Source organism: Sorex fumeus, unplaced genomic scaffold (assembly GCF_029834395.1).
Source record: "Sorex fumeus unplaced genomic scaffold, SorFum_2.1 ptg000063l, whole genome shotgun sequence".
Classification (NCBI taxonomy): domain Eukaryota; kingdom Metazoa; phylum Chordata; class Mammalia; order Eulipotyphla; family Soricidae; genus Sorex; species Sorex fumeus.
The window spans coordinates 73,295,409-73,317,845 of record NW_026606120.1 but is presented as its reverse complement, the minus strand read 5'-3'; the positions used below and the strand labels follow the sequence as shown (position 1 = coordinate 73,317,845).

Genomic DNA, 22,437 nt, shown 5'->3' with positions numbered 1-22,437 from the left:
TTGGAGATGACCGCTGGAATAGAACCATTACCGACTGGATTCCACGGGACATCAAAAGGTCGCGTGGCCGCCCACCTATGAGATGGTCAGACTTCTTTGTCAAGACCCTGAACGATCAGTTTGAGGCTCTTAGTGTTCCAGAACGAGCAGATGCCATTGGGCTACATTAGCACACGACAGGGACGAATGGAGATGTTACTGGTGCCTGCTTGAGCAAATAGATGAGTAACGGGGTGTCAAGTGATCAAGAGTGTAGCCTTGGTCACCCCTTAACATTACCAGGGTGGCCCTGATGGCCCATAGTACTGCTGATTCTGGGCAGCATCGTGTTTTCAGGCCCTTGGAGTGAAGTGTTGTGTAGAGTTGACTCAGTTTGGTTGTTTCCCAACATCTCCTGAGCATTGCTTGGGAGCCCCCCCAAAAAAATTTTTTTGTACATAAATTTTTTTATATGCCTTGAATCAAAAATTCTTGCAGACATTGCTAATAGCCCAACCAGCGTACAATGATGCCCTAGCTTTCACTTCCTACCTTTATAGGTTCAACATCAGCCTCAGTTGACAGTGAAGAGTCTTGTCAAGTCTTTTCTGAGTGTATGTACAACCTTGGGAATTGAAGTTGTCTTTTATAGATTTTTTTTTACACTTGTATGAATATATTATTTTCTGGCCTTTTCCCACCCAGACTGTTTTCCCCATAGTTTGTGTTAACTGTCCCTCAGGCAGCAGTGACTAAAAACAATGCCCCTCAGTGTTTTGGACAAAATGGAACAGTTGCCTTAGCACTTGACTTCTTTTGATTGGTGCTAAAGATAATTCTTTTGAGATAGCCTTCTGGAAGGCTAACAGACAGATCAAGACAAATAATTGCAACACTTTCTCAAAGACCTATTTTGTTTCTCAGCTACCTGAAATACAGGTAATTATTTTAAGGTCTGATGAGTGGGGAATTTTGATAAGTTTAAATGTCATGAAACTCTCACTCAGTTTCCTCACTCTGGGTTGTTGCAAGCCTTTGGTTAATCTGAAATTCAAAAATTTCATTCTGGGGACCAGGGTGATAGTACTGTGGGGAGGACGCTTGTATTACATGCACTGTCCCAGATTCAATCCCTGGTATCCCTTATGGTCCCCTGAGCCCACCAGGAATGATTCCTGAGTACAGACAGGAGTAACCCCTGAGCATTGCCATGTGTAGCCTAAAAGCAAAATTTCTCTCTATCAATTAAAAAATTGGTAGAATTTTTTTTTTGAGCAGGGTTTTGATATTATTCCACCTATTTTCTTATGTCACCACTGAGTCTGCTTCAGAGACTCAATTCAGTTATAGCTTCATGGGGCTGGAATGATATACCGCAGGTAGGGGATTTACCTTGCTATGACTGACCCAGGTTAGATCCCCAGCACCCCAAATGGTCCCCCATGTCCCGCCAGGAGTAACCCCTGAGTATGGAGCCAGGGGTAAGCCCTGAGTACTGCCAGGTGTGACTCCATCCCCCCAACCCTCCCCAAAAAATACCCATCAATTGAAAATACATTAATTATACTAAAATGTACTTTCCCCACTTCTATTTTTTGTTTTGTGTAAGAATTATCATAACCACTGATTTGCTATATCTTATAATTTTTTTGTGTTCTATTTAATGTATATTTTTGTTTGTTTGTTTTTTGTTTCTGGATCAAACCTGGTGGTGAATCTGGTGATGCTCATATGAACAAGTAATTCTGCAGATGACAACCAGGTCTGCTGCATGCAGAGTATGCACCCTAATCATTAGCAATACCTCCCTTGTCCTCTTCTAATTTTAGCCAGTATAGTCACTGAATATCTAAGTGGTTATTGTCTTTGTTGTCCTGTATTGTAGAATGGTAACTTGACAGCAGCTTAGGTTCTATTTTATTTTTTCCCTGAAATCTCTTTTTGTTTGTATTTTTGTTTGGGAGCCACACCCAGAGATGTGCAGGGCTTACTCCTGACTCTGTGCTCAAAAATCCCTCCTGGCTAAGCTCTGGGTACTTTATGTGATGCAGAGAACCGGACCCAGGTTGGCTGCTGGTGTAAGACTGACCCCTAAACTAAATTTCTGATTTTCGGTTTGTAACGTTGCATGATTTTCTTTTTAAAATACTAGAGGGGCTGGAGCAATAGCACAGGGAGTAGGGTATTTGCCTTGCACACGGCCAACCTGGGTACCATTCCCAGCATCCCATATACCCTTAGCACCGCCAGGAGTAATTCTTCAGTGCATGAGCCAGGAGTAACCCCTGTACATTGCCGGGCATGCCCCCAAAAGAAAAAAATAATAATAAAAAATAATACTAGAGTGTCTGAGGATAAAGCTCAGAGGGCTAGTGTACATGCTTTACATGCACAAGGCCTGAGTTTTATCCATGACACCTCTTGGTCTCCCAAGCACCGTTGGGTAGAGTACCACCTAAAAAAAAATCCTAGTCAAAGTGTTGGCTAGAAAGATAGCTCAAAGGACTGAGCTAGGCCTAGATTTGATTCCATAAACTGCATTGTCTGTTTCTCTCTCCCACCCCCCCAAAAAGTGTATGGCCCAAAAACTTAGAAAAAAAAAAAAAGAAAATGTCTTTAGAGTATGCAGGCTAAAAGAAGAGTTCCAAGTGATAGAAGTACAAGGACTTGCAGGGGCTTGAGAGAGTTAAGTATAGTGCGGAGGTCTTGTATACATCTGACACTGTTTGATTCCCAGTACCTCATATGGTCCTTTGAGCAGTGATTCCTGAGCACAGAGCCAGGAGAAAACCCTCTTCTATGATTCTTCAGTTACATCTGGCAGTGCTAAAGGGCTATTTCTATTCATGTGTGATCTCTGCTGGTGAGGGAACCGTATGAAGTGTTGATGGTCAAACTGGATTGGCAAGGGCCTGACCTGCTCAACTAATCTCTGGCTCCTCTCAGTTACTTTTAAATTTAATGTAAAGTATCACATACAGCTCTGATATCTGAAGTACTATGTACTTTGTTTCATATTTTATCTAAAACAGGGAGACACTTGGGACACTTATTTCTACAAATAAGTATCATGACTGTTAAAATACCCTACTGCTTTGGAAATATTTACTGTAGCAGGAAGATGATTTAGAATGTGTTTGAGTGAATCGTAAAATTACTATCTGACATATGCCTTGGAAAATTCCACAGATTCTACCACTTTTCAATTCCTGGCGGCACATCTAGACTAAAATTTGTACATGAAGAAATCATTCAGACTGCCTTTCACTTGATCACCAATTCTGATGGCATTTTGGAATATAAGATTTAGTTAAATGATTTTATTTTATTTATTTATTTTTTTTTGCTTTTTAGGTCAGACCTGAAAATGCTCAGGGGTTACTTAATCCTGGCTCTGCCCTCAGGATATACTCCTGGCAGTGCTCGGGACTATATGGGACGCTGGGGATTGAACTCGGGTCTACTGTGTGTAAGGCAAACATCCTACTCGAAGACAAGCACTGTACCCGCTGTACTGTCGCTCTGGCCCCTAAATGATTTCTAATACTTAGTCCAATCCCATTATGTTTTTCTGTGTCTGCACAGAATTCTTCTGTCTGTAGATAAATGGGGTAGAGACGGGGTTAGTGAATGAAGAAGAGAGAGGACATGTAAATATATTGCCACTTTGAATTTTCAGTTCCATTTACTTCATAACTTGAACAAACTTTCCATTAGGGCATGAAACATTTTCAGGATTTAACAGCATCCACAGTATGTTCGAGTCCTATCCACTGGTTTATCAAAGTTCCTAGAGCCCTCAAGCCCTTACCGTGTCAAAGCTGTGTAAGTAGAATACTTAATAAAGAACAGAATAAAACTATATACTTTTTTTGTAAAGAGCGAGCAGTCTACAAAAGCAGACTTGGTAGTGAATAAAAATTTTGGTTAAATAAACAAGTCAGGATTTTAAATCAGCTGGGAATACAGCAGTCACATGGTAGAAGATATCCAAAGCAGGAAGTTTGACCTATTAAGTAATGTATCTGTTTTCTAAATGTATCCCTTCCTTGGGGTTTTTAATCTAGGGATTTTGTTTTTGGATAAATTTAGTCATGAGTTAGTAATGCACTGGGCAGTAGTTTTCTTCTGAAAGCAACTATATTTCTACTTAGGGACAAGAAGTTGGGTGGAGGCAATACAAATATATTTTGCTTTAGCTTTATTTAACCATACAAAAATGTTTTTCTTCTTAGAGTCTAGCAAGAAAGCCTGTCAATTGGAAAAACATCTGGTGTTGATTGAGTGAGGGAATGGCATAATCAAGTAAATACTACTTAAGGAAAAAAAAATAACTTAAAAAATATCCCCCAACTTTTCTTTAAGAAAAGTTAATTATTCTTTTGTTTTGTTTTGGGGCCTCACTCAGCTGTGCTCAGGACTTTTACTCCTGACACTGTGTTTAGGGATTACTCATGGCAGGTTTGGAGAACCGTATGTGGTTGGCCACATGAAACCTCTTTCTTTTTAAAAATAATTTTTCTCACATCAAAAGCTTTGTTCTTTATTGACTAACTTTTGTCAGTGAAATATCTTTTTTTCTCAAATTTACAAAATCAAATTATAAGTCAATAATTTTGGGTGGGAAGGGGCTTTTAAGTAGTGTTTAAGCAGGCCTGGAAACCACTCTGAGCACTACTCTGCCAGTAGGACCAGGACAATTTAATGCTTGGATTCAGCGTTGCTCAGGGCAACCAGAGTCACTTGATGCTGCTGGGTGACTTCTAAGACAATGCCTGTGATGTGTGGAAGCAGGGGATCGTATTGCTGGGTATAGGACTCAAGTCTTCATGTAAGGCACATGCCCCCACACATTTAACCTGTCTCCCCGGCCCCAGCTTTTAAGCTTTGGGAGGTTCTGGGGCCACTCCTACTTGTACTCTGGACTTCCTCCTGGCTCTGTGTTTGAGGATTGCTCCCAGAGGTACTTGTGTCACTGATCTTATGCAGTGCAGAGAATCAAACTTAAATTAGCTACGTGCGCAGAAAGAGCCTTATCTGCTGCAGTACTATCTCCCCAGCCCACTTTTCAGTTTTAAATGAAAAAAAAAAAGTTCCTAATTGAAGTCATACTTACAGATGATTACTTTTTTTCTTGCAGTTTCTCAATTGTGTCTTCTTGTATTAACATTATTATTTCTTTTTTGTTGTGTATGTGTTTGTGGGTTGGGGGAGCCACACCTGGCAATAATTGAATTACTCCTGGCACTGCACTCAGGAATTACTCCTGGTTCCACAGATTAAATTCCCTGCCTGCTGTACTCTGTCTATCCCCAGTATTTACTCTTTTCATTTCTTTCTTTGTTGGTGAGAGTTGGTTTTGTCTTAAAGTGTCTTAACTGTATCTTCAGCCAATTTTAGTCTGCTTGGTAACGGCATGTGAATGGTTGTGTCACATTAATCACCTCTGCACTCAGGAATTACACCTGGCCGTGCTGAGGGACTATATGGGATGCAAAGTGAGTGCCATGCCCTCTGTACTGTCTCTTTAGTCTCTCACCCTTTTCTTTTAGTGAGATAAAATTTTCATGTGTAGTAAGACTCGAAAGTTGGTTGTTACTGTTCTTCCCTCCCCCCATTCGAGGGATATACATTTAAGAAAATTTCCTTTGCAGAAAGGCTAGGTTGCAACCACAGGGATATAAAATTCACTGACAATTATTATTATAACATCCTACTGAGGTTGGGCTGGAGTGATAGCACAGCGAAGGGCGTTTGCCTTACAAGCGGCCAACATGGCCGACCTGAGTTCGATTCCTCCGCCCCTCTCGGAGAGCCCAGCAAGCTACCAAGAGTATCTCGCCCGCACGGCAGAGCCTGGCAAGCAACCCGTGACGTATTCGATATGCCAGACACAGTAACAACAAAGTCTCCAATGGAGACGTTACTGGGCCCGCTCGAGCGAATCGATGAACAACGGGAGGACTGTGACAGTAATCTGTGACTGAGGTTGATCCATATCAGTTCTGATATGGATGTATGTCAGGGCTCCTAAGCCAAGAACAGGAATAGTGCCTTGATGGCACACACTTCTGCTTGTTGAATGGTTCCCTAATCCGTTGTTCTCTGCATTCTTGGTGCTACTTCTAAGAGATTCTCCTTTGCATTTAAGAAATGTCTTGAGATTGGATTGCCTTGCATGCAACCAAACCTGGGCTTGATTCCTGACACCACCACTTCGTCCTCCAGCCCACCAGGAGTGACTCCTGAGCACAGTTGGATGTGGCCCAAAAACTAAACCAAAAAATAAAAAGGGAGGGTGGGAGGGTCAGAGGGTCAGTCTTACCTAGTGTCCAGAGAGAGTACAGTAGACAGAGCTTGTGCTTGGATACGGCTGACCTAGGTACAGTTCCTAGCACACCCATATGGAGTGATCCCAGGGCGCAGTCCTGTGTGTCCCTCCCCCCCAAAAAAACCACAGGGGTCTTGAGTGATAGTACAGCAGGTGGGTCAATTTCTTTCTCACAGCTGACCTGGTTTCAATTCCCAGCATCCCATACTATCCCCTGAGCACTGCCAGGTGTGGCCCCAAAGCAAAAAGAAAACAATATAAGATGTGTCTTACTAAGAATTGAATTAGCTTTCTTAATGTAATTACTTGTCAAGAGATCTTATTGTGTGTTTCATTTGGAACAATTTCTCTTTTTCCTTTGTTTTTGTCCAGTTCCAGGGATCAAACCAGAGCCTCACACATGCAAGAATTGTGCTCTACCACTGAGCCACATCCCTCCCCCAATGCTTTATAATCACGGTGCTAGTTTACTTAAACATGTTTGGAATTTTCCCTCATAACGTTTCTACTTTTGCTTGTGGCAGGCTACTGTGGCATAATTCCACTTAAGCTTCTAACAGGCCCTTTTGTTTAGTTGAAGATCAACTGGTATGGCATTAAAATCCAGAGTTTAACATGAAGGTTAGCGCTGCACCCTTTATCTGATATTTAGCATGAATAGTCTCCCCTCTCAATTGTTGTAACAATAGTACTCTGCACACTTGGATATGGTTGCAGGGCACTGGAATTACACACAGCAAGGCAGGCTCCATATCTCTTGAATACCACACCTGCTATTTCTCAGGGCTCACTTCTGGTCCTGCACCCAGGGATCACTCCTGCCGGGTGTCAGGGAACTATATGGGCTTCCAGAGATCAAATCAGATCTGTAGCATGCAAGGCAAGCAATTGCTCTACCCTCTGTACTTTCTCTCCAGCCCCCCACACAGTGGGTAATTCTCTCTCTCTCTTTTTTTTTTTTAATGTAGGAGTACTGCTATTTATTTAGCCACTGATTAGGCTGACTGAATTGTGCATGAACTCCACCTTACTTTTTTTCCCTTTTTTTAATAATTTTATTTATTGAATCACCGTAAGAGCAGTTACAAAGCTTTCAGGTTTAAATCTCGGTCATACAATGAAACACCCATACCTTCATCAGTGCCCATTATCCACCACCAAAGTCCCCAGTATACCCCCATCCCACACCCTCCTCCTACCTGTGGGGCAAATGATTTCCAAATTAAAGGTAAAGGCCCTCCCGTTGATCGTCGATTTGCTCGAGCGGGCCCAGTAACATCTCCATTGGAGAATTTGTTGTTACTGTGTTTGGCATATCGAATACTCTCGGTAGCTTGCCGGGCTCTCCGAGAGGGGCGGAGGAATCGAACTCGGGTCGGCCATGTTGGCCGCTTGTAAGGCGAACGCCCTACCCACTGTGCTAATTTGATTACATTCAACATTTTGACACCAGACCCACCATTATTATTTGTGATTTTACCCCAACACTCAGATCTGCCGAAAAGGCAACAGTATACAATTTGTTTTCTATTGCTGGTTATGAATGACGTATGATGTCATGTGGCTGCAGTAGTGGCTGCACGATTTTGAAATTCCAAAATTTTAACACTTAAATCTGGAGGGATTTCTTGCCAAAACCTGCTGGATTCTGAGATTTGTTCCTGAGTCTCTGGGATCATGGCCATTAAGCAGCTTGAGAAAGAGCCAGAGAGGCCATTCGTGGGCGGCAACTCAGGGTCTCGTTGGGATGGGGAGGAAAGGGCCGGCTCCACCACCATCCCATGAGGCCCCGTGTGTCTCATCACTGAGGGCCCAAATCTGACTGTCCAGTGGCCTCTGGAGGATGGTGGCCACTAAGCCGCCACGAAGAACAGGCGAAGGCATGAAACCTATTCCCACCTGGGGTGGCCCAGCGCCGGTAGCCTACTGCAGGGACCAGATGCATTTATGCCAAAGCCACTGGGTTTCAAGATTTGTTTCTGAGTCTCTGGGATCATGGCCGTTAAGCAGTTCGATCAGGAACCAGAGAGGCCATGCCTCCAATTATATATATAGCTGAGCCGGAGGTGATTTGTGGGTGTGTCTCCCAGATACCTAACTTTTGGCCATTTTCTTTCTTGGTAAAGTTTGCCCCAAGTTTTTGGGGTCTGGCCAAAGGCACAGCAGCAATTCTGGGGTATCTGGAAGTCTGAAGGCACTATGAGGCTGCTGATGCACTCACCTCACAGGTACAGATTGACCTGCTGGCAGCACCATACCCCCACACTGAGTAATTCTTATTGTGAAAATATTAACTGGGTTGAGAGAGATCCCTGATAACAGAGTCAGAAATAAGCCCTGAGTACCTTCAGGTGTGGTACAGATTCTCCAGTTCTTACCCAACTTCAAAAAAAACAAAAATTTTTTTTTAATTTGAAAAAGCAAAATAACAAATTTTACTAGGGGGAAAAAATCTTTAGTGGGCAGGGTGTTTGCCTTCTAGGTTCAATCCCCAGTACCCATATGAGCCCCCAAATACTGCCAGGAGTGATCCCTGAACACAGAGCCAGGAATAAGCCCTGCTGAATCTAGCTCTGAAACAACACACACATGCACACATATACACACACACACACACAAGTGTACATGGGAAAATCCATGGTTGATTCCTGATCCTGGCAGAGCTTGGGGGGACAGTGCAAGCACTTTAATCCCTGTCCTATTATTTCAGCCCTCTAATTTTTAAATTTGTATTTATTTTTGGTTTTGGAAGTACCTCGTAATACTTAAGGATCACTCCCAGTGGGCTTAGGGGACCGTATGGATGCCAAAAATCAAACCTAGGCTGGCCGCATGCGAGGTGAACCTTCTACCTGTTGTTCTATTGCTCCAGCCCCTAGCACAAACTTTTAAAACTGATAACTTCAGTATACAGGACTGTAAGTTATACATAATAATAATAAATGAGTCATTACAAATTATGTATATTTTATTTGTATAAATATATTACAAATGAAATACAAATGTGAATGATTTATACGTTGTTATTGTAATATAATTTATATAACTGCACCACTGTCCTCCCGTTGTTCATCGATTTGCTCAAGTGGGCACCAGTAACATCTCCATTGTGAGACTTGTTACTGTTTTTGGCATATTAAATACGCCAGGGGGAGCTTGCCAGGCTCTGCCGTGTTGGCAGTATACTCTCCGTAGCTTGCCGGGCTCTCCGAGAGGGACAAAGGAATCAAACCTGGGTCGGCCGAGTGCAGGGTAAATTCCCTACCTGATGTGCTCCAGCCCATAATATAATTTAAAATATAAAATTGTACTTGACAGTTCCATCATCCCAGCTATATGTCATGCAGCCACAACTTTCTGACTCAGACTTCTATGGGTTAGAAATAAAATCATCTTTCTGTATAGCCATGTGTTAAAATTGGGGATAATTTTTCTGTCTGAATACTCGTGGAATTCATTATATTCTCTATGAAGCATGAATAATACAGGTCATATCTTTTCATTTCCTTTCTTGAAATTGGTAACAGCACCCTCCTCTACAGGGGTCACTACTTAGCAAATCTTTTCTTTTCTGTTGTTTTGTTCCAGCTCTCAGCTATTTCTCACCCAAATTATTCCTTTAAAGCCACTTGAATTGGTTTCCTGGGTCTTTTTTGTTTGCTAGACACTTAAATTCATTATGTTGGAAAACTGATCTTCAAACTGTGCAAAGTAGGCTTGCTCTTCAAGTCTTTGTTCTCCCTTGAACACGTATGCTTGTCTCTGTTTCTTTGCTTATTTCCACTCTGGAGGAGCCTATGTTCTCTCTGAAATACAGTTTCTCTTTCTCTCCTCTCACATCTTTCTAATCAAGTTGTATTCAATAGAAACTACCTTGCTTCACTTTTTTTTAAAAAGAAGTACAAACTGAAAAAAAAAGTACAAACTGATAGCTAACAGCTGATTAGAAAGGTTAAAATGGTCACGGTCCTCCCATTGTTCATCGATTTGCTCGAGTAGGCCCAGTAACGTCTCCATCATGAGACTTGTTGTTACTGTGTTTGGCATATCGAATACGTCACGGGGAGCTTGCCAGGCTCTGCCCGTGCGGGCGAGATACTCTCAGTAGCTTGCCGGGCTCTCCGAGAGGGGCGGAGGAATCGAACTCGGGTCAGCCATGTTGGCCGCTTGTAAGGCAAAACGCCCTACCGCTGTGCTATATTCAGGAACCCTTTTCCATAATGTAATCTCAGTTTATAATATGTGGTTTTGGAGTTCTATTTGTCACTCATGTAATTTGTGTAGGAACAATTACAGTCTTCACGAAAACAATAATAGATCCTAAAATATGACAGACCAAAGCACTAACATGTTGGATTTTTTAGCCACATCCAGAGTACTCAGAAATCATTCCTGGTAATGCTTGGAGGACCATACCAGGAATCAAACCAGGGTCTGCTGCTTGCAAGGCAGTTGTCTTAACACTCTTACTCTTCCTCTCTCTCCTGTGTATATGATTTTTTGGAGGGATGGGCTGTTCCTGACATTGTTGGGGAAGGGACAGGGGTAAGTGACATTCTTACTCAGAAGGCCAAGTGGTGTGGGAAACAAGGGATTGTGTGTAGTGTCAGGGATCAAACCAGGGTCATCTGTATTCACAGCAAGTCCCTTACCTCCTTTGCTGTCTCTCTAGCCCTTTGATAGGTGTTTTAAAAACCTGAGTATTTAAAAATGTGGTGTATCGAGAAGACAGGGCTGTTGTAGTATCTTCTTACTTGTGATGATGCCTTACTTTGAAATAAATAAGAGAGAACAGTTTGACCAGAGCTATAGTACTGCGCATAGGGCAGTTGGCAATAGGAGGAGGCAACTCTAATGCAAAAATATAGGTGACAAAACTAGTTAAATGAGGATTAAACTGCATTGTAAGGAAGTTGTGAATCATTTACTATAACCTTTATAGAGGAAGTAGCTTTTCAAACATTCAACATTCTTGGGTAATCTGGTTCCATCTCTGGCACCATACATGGTCCTCTGAGCCCACCAGGAGTGATTCCTGAGTGCTCCCTTCAGAAAAGAACAACTTGCTCTCATTTTATCCTTGGATCACTTCCTTATCATTGTTAGTGGGTAGATTATTTATTAAAATACATAAGAACATATCCTCATGTTAATGTGAAACCAGAGTACCCAAGAATGTCAAATGTTTGAACAGTTATTTCCTATGTAATGATATTTTTAAAATTTTATTTTATTTTCATAAAGTTGTTCACAATAATTTATTACATTCAGTATTCCAACACCTTCCTACCACCATTATTTCAAATTTTCCCAATGTCCAAATATCAGGCCCTAAATAATTTATTTTGTATTGCTTATACAATGTATTGCTGGAGCGATAGCACAGCGGGCAGGGCGTTCGCCTTACAAGCGGCCAAGATGGCCGACCCGAGTTCGATTCCTCCGCCCCTCTCGGAGAGCCCGGCAAGCTACCGAGAGTATTCGATATGCCAGACACAGTAACAACAAAGTCTCCAATGGAGACGTTACTGGGCCCGCTCGAGCAAATCGACGACCAACGGGACGGCCTTTACCTTTACCTTTATTGCTTATTATGAATAATCTGCTAAAAATGATCCAAAAGTTTCCTTAGAAGAAATTGAATTTCCTTAGAAGAAATTCCTTAGAAGAAGATTGCTGTATCTTACCCTGAAGACATTATGCCCTTGTATAAAATTACTAACATGTTGTTACAGATTGATTGAGCCTTGTGTGCTAAAAGTTTTTTGATCAAGATTGGTTGCCGTCTACTTTACATCCCATCTAATATGGTATGCTGCTCTTGGTATATTAGTGTTGTAGAGTTTGAGATGTCACACCAGGAATTCTAAAATTTTAAATAGGGTTATATAGTTGGAGTTACATTTTTAACTGGATGGTGACTTTGGGGTCCAGAGCATCTCTGCAGCTTGTTGATCTCTTCCTAGATTTGTGAGTCTCAGGATCACGGCTTTTAATGAGCTTATATGGTGCCAGAAGCAGTTCGTGGGTGTGATGGTCAGGCTCCCAGAAGAAGAGAGAGATAGGAGGAGGTCACGCGTTCCCAACTTGATGAGAGCCTGGAGATAGCAGTCACAAACCCCACAGACCTGAGTTTCTCAACAGGTTCATTCATGGATGAGGCTTGTCCTGAGCCTGTGGCAATTGGCCTTGAGCATAGCAGCGATTGTGTCTGGAAGTTTTCAGCTGCCTGGGCTCTGTTTGGGCAGGTGGTGGGCTCACCAGCTCCTCTCTGGGGCCTGGATGAGACTCATCCTGGCTTGGAGTCTGGAGGCATCTCTGTAGCTTGTTGATCTCTTCCGAGATTTGTGAGTCTCTGGATCATGGTCGTTAATGAGCTTATAAGGTACCAAAGGCAGTAGCAATGATTATGTTGAAAATGCTTCACAAATCCCTATAATGCAGTCTAACTTTGATATTACTAGTTTTTGTCACCTTCTGTATTTTTGCATTAGAAATCTATAATATGGGACTGAGGTTGTGATTCAATCTCTTCCATATTTGAGATCCTGCATTTTATCTCCTGCTGTACTTAAAAAAGAAAGGGAGGGGGGCTGGAGCGATAGCACAGCGGGTAGAGCGTTTGCCTTGCACGCGGCCAACACAGGTGATTCCCAGCATCCCATATGGTCCCCTGAGCACCACCATGGGTAATTCCTGAGTGCAGAGCCAGGAGTGGTCCCTGTGCATTACCAGGTGTGACCAAAAAAAAAGTGGGGGGGGGAGGGAAGGAATGTCATCTACAGCCAGGATGTAACTTATAGTAGGTCTGTGCGTGATTTCCTGGGTTCTGTCTTTGGTACTAGTAACTGAATGACTAACAGTTTGAATTTAGCTGAAATATCTAAAATATATTCTATTGTGGCTGGAGCGATAGCATAATGGGTAGGGTGTTTGCCTTACACGTGGTCGACCCGGGTTCGATTCCCAGCATCCCATATGGTCCCCCGAGCACCGCCAGGAGTAATTCCTAAGTTCGGAGCCAGGAATAACCCCTGAGCATTGCTGGGTGTGACCCCCCCCCAAAAATAAAGCAACAAAAAATAAAATATATTCTATTGCTTCTGTGAAGCTTTTGTTTTACAAATGCTACTACTGTCAACTAGATCTAAAGCCATTTGGGTAGCCTAGAAAACAGCTGAATTTATTTTGATTCTACATTGAAGTTTATTTCCTAATCTATATTTCTGTGTCACTACAAAGAATAAAATATTCTGGTTATGTGCTAGAATATTAATTTCTTTGAACCTGAGATTCTCAGCTGTTTTGGTTCTCAAATATAAGGAAATGTAAATCTCATCTGGAGAGTTTATCAAAATAGTCTCCTGCTCCTGTTCTGATTCAGTAGGTCTGAAGTGTGACCTGAGAATTAGCTTTCCTTCCAAGTTTCTGTTGTTGCTGATTTTATTCAGAAGACCAGCTTGTGAAATGCTTTTCTTACCATTTCTTACAAATATGGAATTAAGGTACTTGTATGTAGAAGAGGGGGGAAATACAAATCTAGAGAGTTGCGTATATAAAATTCTTCCTGAGCGTTTCCAGGATGCTGGGATCCTTTCCCACTACATGTTCATGCTATCAGAGAGACGACAGGATTCAGTCTATACAGACCAAAAGAAGGGAAGAAATTAGCTTCTTAGGATGATTTTTTTGTTGTGTTGTTTTCTCTTTTTTTCCCCCCTGAGTGGGTGCCAGACGTTGAACCCAGGACCATACTAGTACCTGCAAGGCAAATAAGTGCTCCATCACTGACCCACATCTCCAGCTGATTCGTGTGTGCTTGGGGTCATATCTGGCAGTGCTCAGGACTTACTGCTGGCATAGTGATCAGAAGTCACTCTGCAAGTTTGGGGGGCCATATGGGGTGCCAGGGATTTAACCTGGATATGCTATCATTTCTTTTTATACCTCAAATTGTAAAAGTTGTGTGACCAAACTATAGCAGATACAAAATTTTTGTTTAATTGCTGTGTATATTCATATGAGCCAAGTGTCTTAATAGGTGAGCTATGTAGCATTTAATCAAGAATTTTTAACTTACAAGATAGAGCTTAGCAATTCTATCTAAAAATGATTAAATAAAGGAGTCAGGGAGGTAACTAATTCAGTGGTGGAACTTGTGCTTTGCATATAGTCCTCAAATTTTGATCCCACACACTGAATTAGCTTTTCTTTTTCATGGATTTTACTTTGGCTTGATTTAGTGGATTCTCTTGTTTAGTGCTATTCTTTATGATTACTAATTTCATTTTTCCTTAAAGTTCTCAGACTTAAAATACATCTTGTTTGCAATCCAAGTCTGAAAAATTTCCCAGATTTTGATTTTTGATATTTTGGCTATCTTTGAAGACATTTTGTTTGGTTTGCCTTCGGGGCAATACCCAGTGTTTTTGGCTGAGGGAGCAAGTGGTATTGGGGTTTGAAACCAAAACTCCCTCATGCAAAGCCTGACACTAGCTAGTTGAGCTATCTCCCTGATCCCAAGACATTCTTCTTTGTGTGACCAACCTTTGATTTTTCATCTTTATTGAATATTCGTGAAATAGACCTTTACAAAGCTCTTCTTGTTTTTCAGCCATACAATAATGATCCAACACCCATCCTTCCACCAGTGTACATTTCCCACTACCAAAGTCCCTCATTTCCCTCCCACCATCCTCCAACACCCCCCATTCCAGCATACCTCTATGGCAGGCACTTTTCTTCTTTCTCTTTTGTACATTATGGTTTGCAGTACAGGTACTAAGAGGTCATCGTGTTTATTCAGGGTGTTTAGTATTTTTATCAGGAAGGTAAGAGTGGAGTAGCTTTTTTATCTGGGTGGCAACTTTGGGGTGTGCACATGACTGCCAAGGCTTCTGGAAATACAGGGAGGTGGGGGAAGGTAGCCCATCCCAACCCCAAGAAAGCCTTGACAGGGGTCACAAAACCCGCATACACTAATTTTCAGCAGATTATATCTCAGTGAACTCTGTCCTGACTGAGACGGTGGAATCCAGAGGGGGCATGTTGACAATTTTGGGTTGTGGAAGCAAGCAGCTGCTGGGGGCTCTGCTTGGGCAGGCACCAGGCTGACCCACCCACCTCCAATTTACTCTGTTCTGTTCAGCCTTGCACAGGTCTGAAATTAACTGCAGTTTTTGGTCTCTTTCGAGATTGATTTATGGGTCTCTGGAGCAAAGCCAGTAGAAGAGCTTACATGGTGGCACTGGAGTTGGTTCGTGGGGGTGACTGCACATGTTTCCAGGAGTGTACAGAAGTTGGGGGAGGTAGCTTATCCTGACCCCCAAGAAAGTGTGGGGATTTCAGTCACAAAAGTAGGATACTCAAATTTTCAGCAGATTTTATTTTGGTGAGCTCCATCTTGAGACAGTGAAGTCTGGCTGGGGACATAGCGGCTATCTTGGATTGTGGAAGCAAGAGGCTATCACATGCTCTACTTGGTCAGGTACCAGGCTTGCCCGCCCCCTACAATTTACCCTGGTTTGTTCAGCCTTGCGTGGGTCTGAGATTAACTGTGGCTTTTGATCTCTTTTAAGATTGATTTATGAGTCTCTGAAGCCAGGCTGATAAATGAGCTTTTATATAGCTGAGCCAGAGGTGGTGTGTGGGCATGGCTCCCACATACCTAACTTTTGGCCATTTCATATCTCAGGAAACTTTGTCCAGATCATCTCTTTTAAGAGAATTATCTCTAGATTGTTCAGCAAAAAAAAAAAAAAGTAAGTTTGTAAGTAACTCTTGATACATGATTTTGTTTTTACAGATGTTCTCAAATAGTGATGAAGCTGTAATCAATAAAAAACTTCCCAAAGAACTTCTATTACGGTAAGTCTAACTGCTAGTTCTGTGTGGGATATTGTTGTTGTTGTTGTTTTGATTTGGGGGTCACACCCAGCAATGTTCGGGGGGGTTACTCCTGGCGTTGCATTCAGGAATTACTCCTAATGGCACTCGGGGGACCATACAGGATACCCTGGATTGGCACATGCAAGGCAAGTGTCCTACCTATTGTACTATATAACTCAGCCACGTATGTGTGTGTGTGTGTGTGTGTATGTTTCAAAATATTTCATATTTGCCTATTTTAATTTTGTTTGGGGATATACCTGATGGTGTTTGTGGTTATTTCTAGCTCCCTACTCAGGAGTGACTCCTGGTGGTGCTCAGGGGGCCAATTGTAGTGCTAGAGATCGAATCCCATTGGCCACTTGCAAGGCAAAAGCTATCTCTTCTACCCTTTGCCTATTTTTAAAGTTTGTTGAAAATCCAGGTCAACTATGTGCAAGGCAAGAGCCTTATCCCCCTATATTATCTCCCTAGCCCCCTGCTTTTAAAGTTTAAAATTGCTAATTTTTATATGTTCACATGTAGACTATTTGGATTTTAAAGTGGGTAAACTTATTTGTTAAACATTTCTGTTCTTCTAGTAAGGTATTTGAACATTTACAGTGCTGGTTTATTTAAAGTGATTCTAACCTAATGTTCTCCCATTGCCTGTTCTCTCAAAATGTCTATGAAGTGCATTTCTACTTACAACAAAATATTAAGTTCTGAGTTACTCTAAGAATTAAGAGCCCTTGGGGCTGGAGAGAGAGTACAGCCGGTAAGTCACTTGCCTTGCATGTGACTGATGCGGGTTTGGTCTCTGGCACTCCATATGGTTCCTCAAGCCTCACCAGGTGTTTTCCCTAAGCACAGAGACAAGAATAAGCCCTCAGCACTGCCAGGTGTGGCCCCAAAACGTAAACATTAATGGCTCTTCATTTTAAAGAAGGGCAAGTAATTACCTAACAGTTTTTCCTGTCTTACAATATTGATTTGCCCTTTTGTTGGGTTGGGGGGGGGGGGGGGACACACGTAGCTGGCCTCAGCGCTTATTCTTGGCTTTATGCTCAAGGATCATACCTGTCAGAAATCAGTGGACTATATGTGATGCAGAAGATCAAACTCAAATTGACTGCATGCAAGGCAAAATGCCTGACCCATTGTGCTTTCTCTCTGGCTCCCCCATCCATATTTTTAACCTGTATATATTAATAACATTTGGGATCACTTACATTGTAAAACATACCATCTTATAATCATCAGAGTTTGGAATGACCTAACAGAATTCTAACAGTCATTAAGGGAGTTACTTTTTGGGCAAGTAATCATACAATTATTCTTTGTTCACTTATGTGAAATATTGTGACTGGAAAAAAAAGGTACTTCCACATGGCAAAGCCTGGCAAACTACCCGTGACGTATTCGATATGCCAAACACAGTAACAAGTGTCACAATGGTGACATTACTGGGCCCGTTTGAGCAAATAGATGAACAACGGTAGGACAGTGACAGTGACGTGTGTGTGTGTAATTTTTGTCTGTTTTTGGACCATGTTTGGCAATATCCAAGTTGGGAAAGGGGGGAGATTGAAAAATGGTGATGGTATGTGCCTGACTTCTTGATTTGAAACACTGTAAATATTTTTACCATAATAAAACAAATACTTGTATTTGGGGGAGTGTAGATTGGGCCATACCCTACAGTACTCAAGAGCTCACTCCTGGTTCAGTGCTCAGGAGTGACTTCTGGGGATGCTGGGGGCCCATATATTTGATGCCTGGGAATCAGCAGTCTGCAGCATGCAAGGCAAGTGTTTTCCTTCCTGCACTCTCTCTGGCCACATAGGAACATCTTTAAAAAAATTTTTTTTAATTGATTAAAGTACTGTGATTTCACAGTATATGTACATAATTCTTAACAGTACACTCATGACTGGAGCGATAGCACAGCTGGTAGGGCGTTTGCCTTGCAAGCGGCCAAGATGGCCGACCCAAGTTCGATTCCTCCGCCCCTCTTGGAGAGCCCGGCAAGCTACCGAGAGTATTTTGCCCGCAGAGCAAAGCCTGGCAAGCTACCCGTGATGTATTCGATATGCTAAACACAGTAACAATTGTCACAATGGAGACATTACTGGGCCCGCTCCAGCAAATCGATGAACAACGGGAGGACAGTGACAGTGACACTCATGACTGGAGCAATAGCACAGCGGGTAGGGCGTTTGCCTTGCGTGCAGCCGACCCGGGTTCAATTCCTCCATCCCTCTCAGATAGCCCAGCAAGCTTCCGAGAATATCCCGCCCGTACGGCAGAGCCTGGCAAGCTCCCCGTGGCATATTCAATATGCCAAAAACAAGAAATCTCACAATGGAGCCATTACTGGTGCCCGCTCAAGCAAATCAATGAGCAATGGAAGAACAGTGCTACAGTGCTGCACTCATCACTAGTATGACCATCCTCTTCTGCAAGATTTTAATGAATAAGAATTTGGTTATATTTAGGGGCTGGGGTGATAGTACTGTGAGTGGGATGCTTTCCTTCCACATAAACTATCCAGGTTTGAACCCTTGCACCCATATGGTTTCCCGAACCCTGCCAGGAGTAACCCCTGAGCAATGCCAGATGTGGTCCAAAAACAAAAAAGAAAAAAAATGTTGGTTTTATTGTAACTCAAGTTCACAGTTACATGCGTGATTAAATTCTCAGGGTTGTTTAGTTCCCTTTAATATGGGATAGATCATTTGTTTTATCTGTGTATTTTTCTATTTTTTTAATCCATTTTAGTTTTATTTTTTTGTTCCCTCCCCCTTTTCATTTCCTTGGTTGTCATTGTGTTGGTGACTGGGAGTTGCACTGTTTTGGGGCACACTCTGAATTGAAGCAGTTATAAGGTCATGGTCCTTGCCAGTGGTCACTTTCTGAAGTGGTGTTTATTTAAGTGCTTGACAGAGGTAGTGCTCATTTTCCTTTTTAGTTGTGTATTCTGGGAGTCCCAGCCCCCTTTTTAAGTACTCACACCTATCTTCAGTGCAGCCAGAAATCACTTGTGGTTTCAGGGATCATAGACGATGTAGCTGCCAGATTCAGATAGAGCTTCCTGGACTGCACAGATGAGACCCTAGAGGTTTCAACTCACTACCATTTGCTCACAGGTGTGTGCCTCTGTGCTTTATTCAAGCCCTACAATTTAGATTTTTTTTTTTTGAAGACGAGATCGGGCGCGGCGCGTTCAGGATGGTGTGGAGCGATAGCACAGCGGTAGGGTGTTTGTCTTGCAAGCGGCCAACATGGCCGACCCGAGTTCGATTCCTCCGCCCCTCTCGGAGAGCCCGGCAAGCTACCGAGAGTATCTCGCCCGTACGGCAGAGCCTGGCAAGCGACCCGTGATGTATTCAATATGCCAAACACAGTAACAACAAAGTCTCCAATGGATACGTTACTGGGCCCGGTCGAGCAAATCGATGATCAACGGGAGGGCCTTTACCTTTACCTTTACCTTTTTTTTGAAGAGGAAATGGACACATCTAGTAGTGCTCTGAATGCTATTCCCAGGGTGTTTTTAGTGGGTTATGCAGTGCCAGGAATTAAACCAGGAGTTCCCACATGCAAGGTGGTGCACTGTATCCCTTTGAAACATTTCCTTAGTCTAGTCTTGATTTATTTTTTTGAGGGGATTGGGGGGAACCGAGGGATTGGGGCCACACCTGGCCATACTTAGAACTTACTCCTGGCTCTGCACTCAGGGATCACTCCTGGCAAGGCTTGGGAACCGTATGTGGTGCTGGGGATCAGACCTGGGTTAGCTGCATTCAAGGCAAACGCCTTGTCTGTTGTGCTATCGCTTGAGCCCCATTCTTGATTTTCTTGAAGAACATTAGGGGATTTTGTTGTAGTTATTGTTTTGGTTTTGATTTTGGGGGTTCATACCCAGCTGTGCTCAAGGACTATTTCTGACCTGGGCCTGAGACTACCAGTTGTGCTAGGTTAGGGATGAAACTGAAACCTTCAGCCTACAGAGCTCACGCACTAGATCTTTGAACTATCTCCCCAGCACAAGGCTTATTTTTTCTTGTAACTTGATTTTTCTGATGTTTCCTCATGATTAAATTGAGGCCGTATAGGGGCTGGAAAGATAGTGTAAGCAGTAAGGTGCTTACTTTGTACACAACCAATCCACTGGGTCCCCATCACTGTATATGGTCCCCTGACCAATGAATGCTGGGTAGCACTGTAGCACTGTCCTCCCATTGTTCATCAATTTGCTCTAGCGGACCCAGTAACGTCTCCATTGTGAGACTTGTTATTACTGTGTTTGGCATATCGAATACGTCACGGGTAGCCTGCCAGGCTTTGCCATGCAGACGAGATACTCTCGGTAGTTTGCCGGGCTCTCCGAGAGGGGTGAAGGAATCGAACTCGGGTCGGCCTGGTCGGCCATGTGCAAGGCAAACACCCTACCCCTGTGCTATCGCTCCAGCCTGACCAATGCTGGCTATGGCACCAAAATCAAATAAATAAATGATTAAAATAAGGCTATTTATTTCGGCAAGTATGCTATGGAAAATGGAGTTGTGCCCTTCTGTCTGTAGCATAATAGAAGGTGCAGGATATCAGTACATTTGTTACCCATAACGTGAACTTTGATCACTTAGAGACATTTTCTTTCAGTTTCTCCACTGTTTTCCTCTTTGTTATCATAGGTATCTTGTGGGGAGATTCACTGATGTTCTGATAATCATTTTTCCCCACTAATTTTAGCACCCTTTTCTGCTGCCTGAAATAGTTATCACTCTCCTGTTTGCCTCTTTACAATTTTCATAATTCTTTCCATATTTACCTGTAGGAATTCTGCCTTAAGAAGTATTTACCCTTGAGGCTGGAACTATAGTGGGTAGGGCATTTACCTTGCACATAGCCAACCCGGGTTCGATTTCCAGCATCCCATATGGTCCCCTGAGCAACCCCAGGGGTGATTCCTGAGTGCAGAGCCAGGAGTAACCCCTGTGCAGAGCCAGGTGTGACCCAAAAAGCAAAAAAAAAAAAAAAAAGTATTTACTCTTTCTAATACATTTGTTTATATTTTTATCAGTGTGGACTTAACGAATTTTATTGACTTATTCTGTGAGTTACTACTGTAACTACTTTTTTGGATCACACCCAGCATTTTCCAGGGCTTAGTCCTGGCTCTGCATCCAGGGATCACTCCTTGTAGGGCTTGGGGGACTATTTGAGTTGCAGCGGGTTGAATCTGGGGTGGGCATATGCAAGGCAAGCACTCTGCTCACTCTTGCCCTAGTCCCTACTTTTTGTTTAGCCATTCTATGTTTTCTACTGCAGACATATCTTTTGAGTTTCATTCCATACCTGTGTATTAGCTATCTTTTAAGGTACTGTTAAATAAATTTCTTACATTTGGTTTGGTTGCCTAGGATATCATTGATACAAAGATGTTAAAAATTGTGTTATTAGGATGATACTTTTTTCTTTATTTGCTAGGCCATAGTCAAGTTTCAACAAATTAAGCTAGTGTTCTAGTTTCCTCTTAGCTTTGATTTACTTTAACTATTTCTTATACCCTGTTGAAACAAAAGTTTATTACTAATGCTCTAGAAAGAGAGAGTCCACTGTTTGCATAATGTGAAATTCAGTGACAGGATTAACAGTACTCTCTTTCAACACAGAGCCATATGCATTTACTTAGGAGCACATCTTGAAAAATGAATGTCAACATTTAGAAAACAAAGACTCCTGTGTACTTTCCAAGAGTTGATGTACAGTGACTTATTTCTCAAAGATTCCTTCTCAGGATAATATAACTATAAAATTGACATGCTTGATAAGACTACCTTAGTCCACACTTGCCCTTTTAGCAATAAAGTAATGTTTAAAAAAGCGGCTGGATGCTGGAGAGACAGTGCAGGGGATGGTAGGGTGTTTGCCGTTCACATAACTGAACAGGTTGGATCTCCAGCATCCCATATGATTGCTTGAGCATCACCAGGTGTGGCCCCAAAACAAAACAAAGTGCAGCTAGGACCCAGGAGATAGTACAGTGGGTAAAGTGCTTGCCTTGCACACAACCAACCCTACGTTGATCCCCAGGGTCACATGTAGTCCCCCAGCACAACCAGGAGTGAGCCAGCCTTAGAACGGATTATTAATTATAACAATAGCACTTTTTTCCCTAACTCTTGACAAGCAGAGTAATAATCGTGATGTATAACATTGCATGCGATTGGTAGATGAATTGTTTTGTTTTTTTC

At 42.5% G+C, this 22,437-nt stretch overlaps 1 protein-coding gene across 1 annotated transcript in view; it reads left to right on the top strand.

Moving 5' to 3' along the window:
- FBXL20 (F-box and leucine rich repeat protein 20) overlaps nt 1–22,437 on the top strand; it is an 81,859-nt gene that overhangs the window by 19,651 nt on the left and 39,771 nt on the right. Inside the window, exon 2 of the mRNA XM_056128033.1 lies at nt 16,116–16,177. Within this exon, the coding sequence (XP_055984008.1) occupies nt 16,116–16,177 (62 nt within the window). The remainder of the gene's footprint in view (nt 1–16,115; nt 16,178–22,437) is intronic.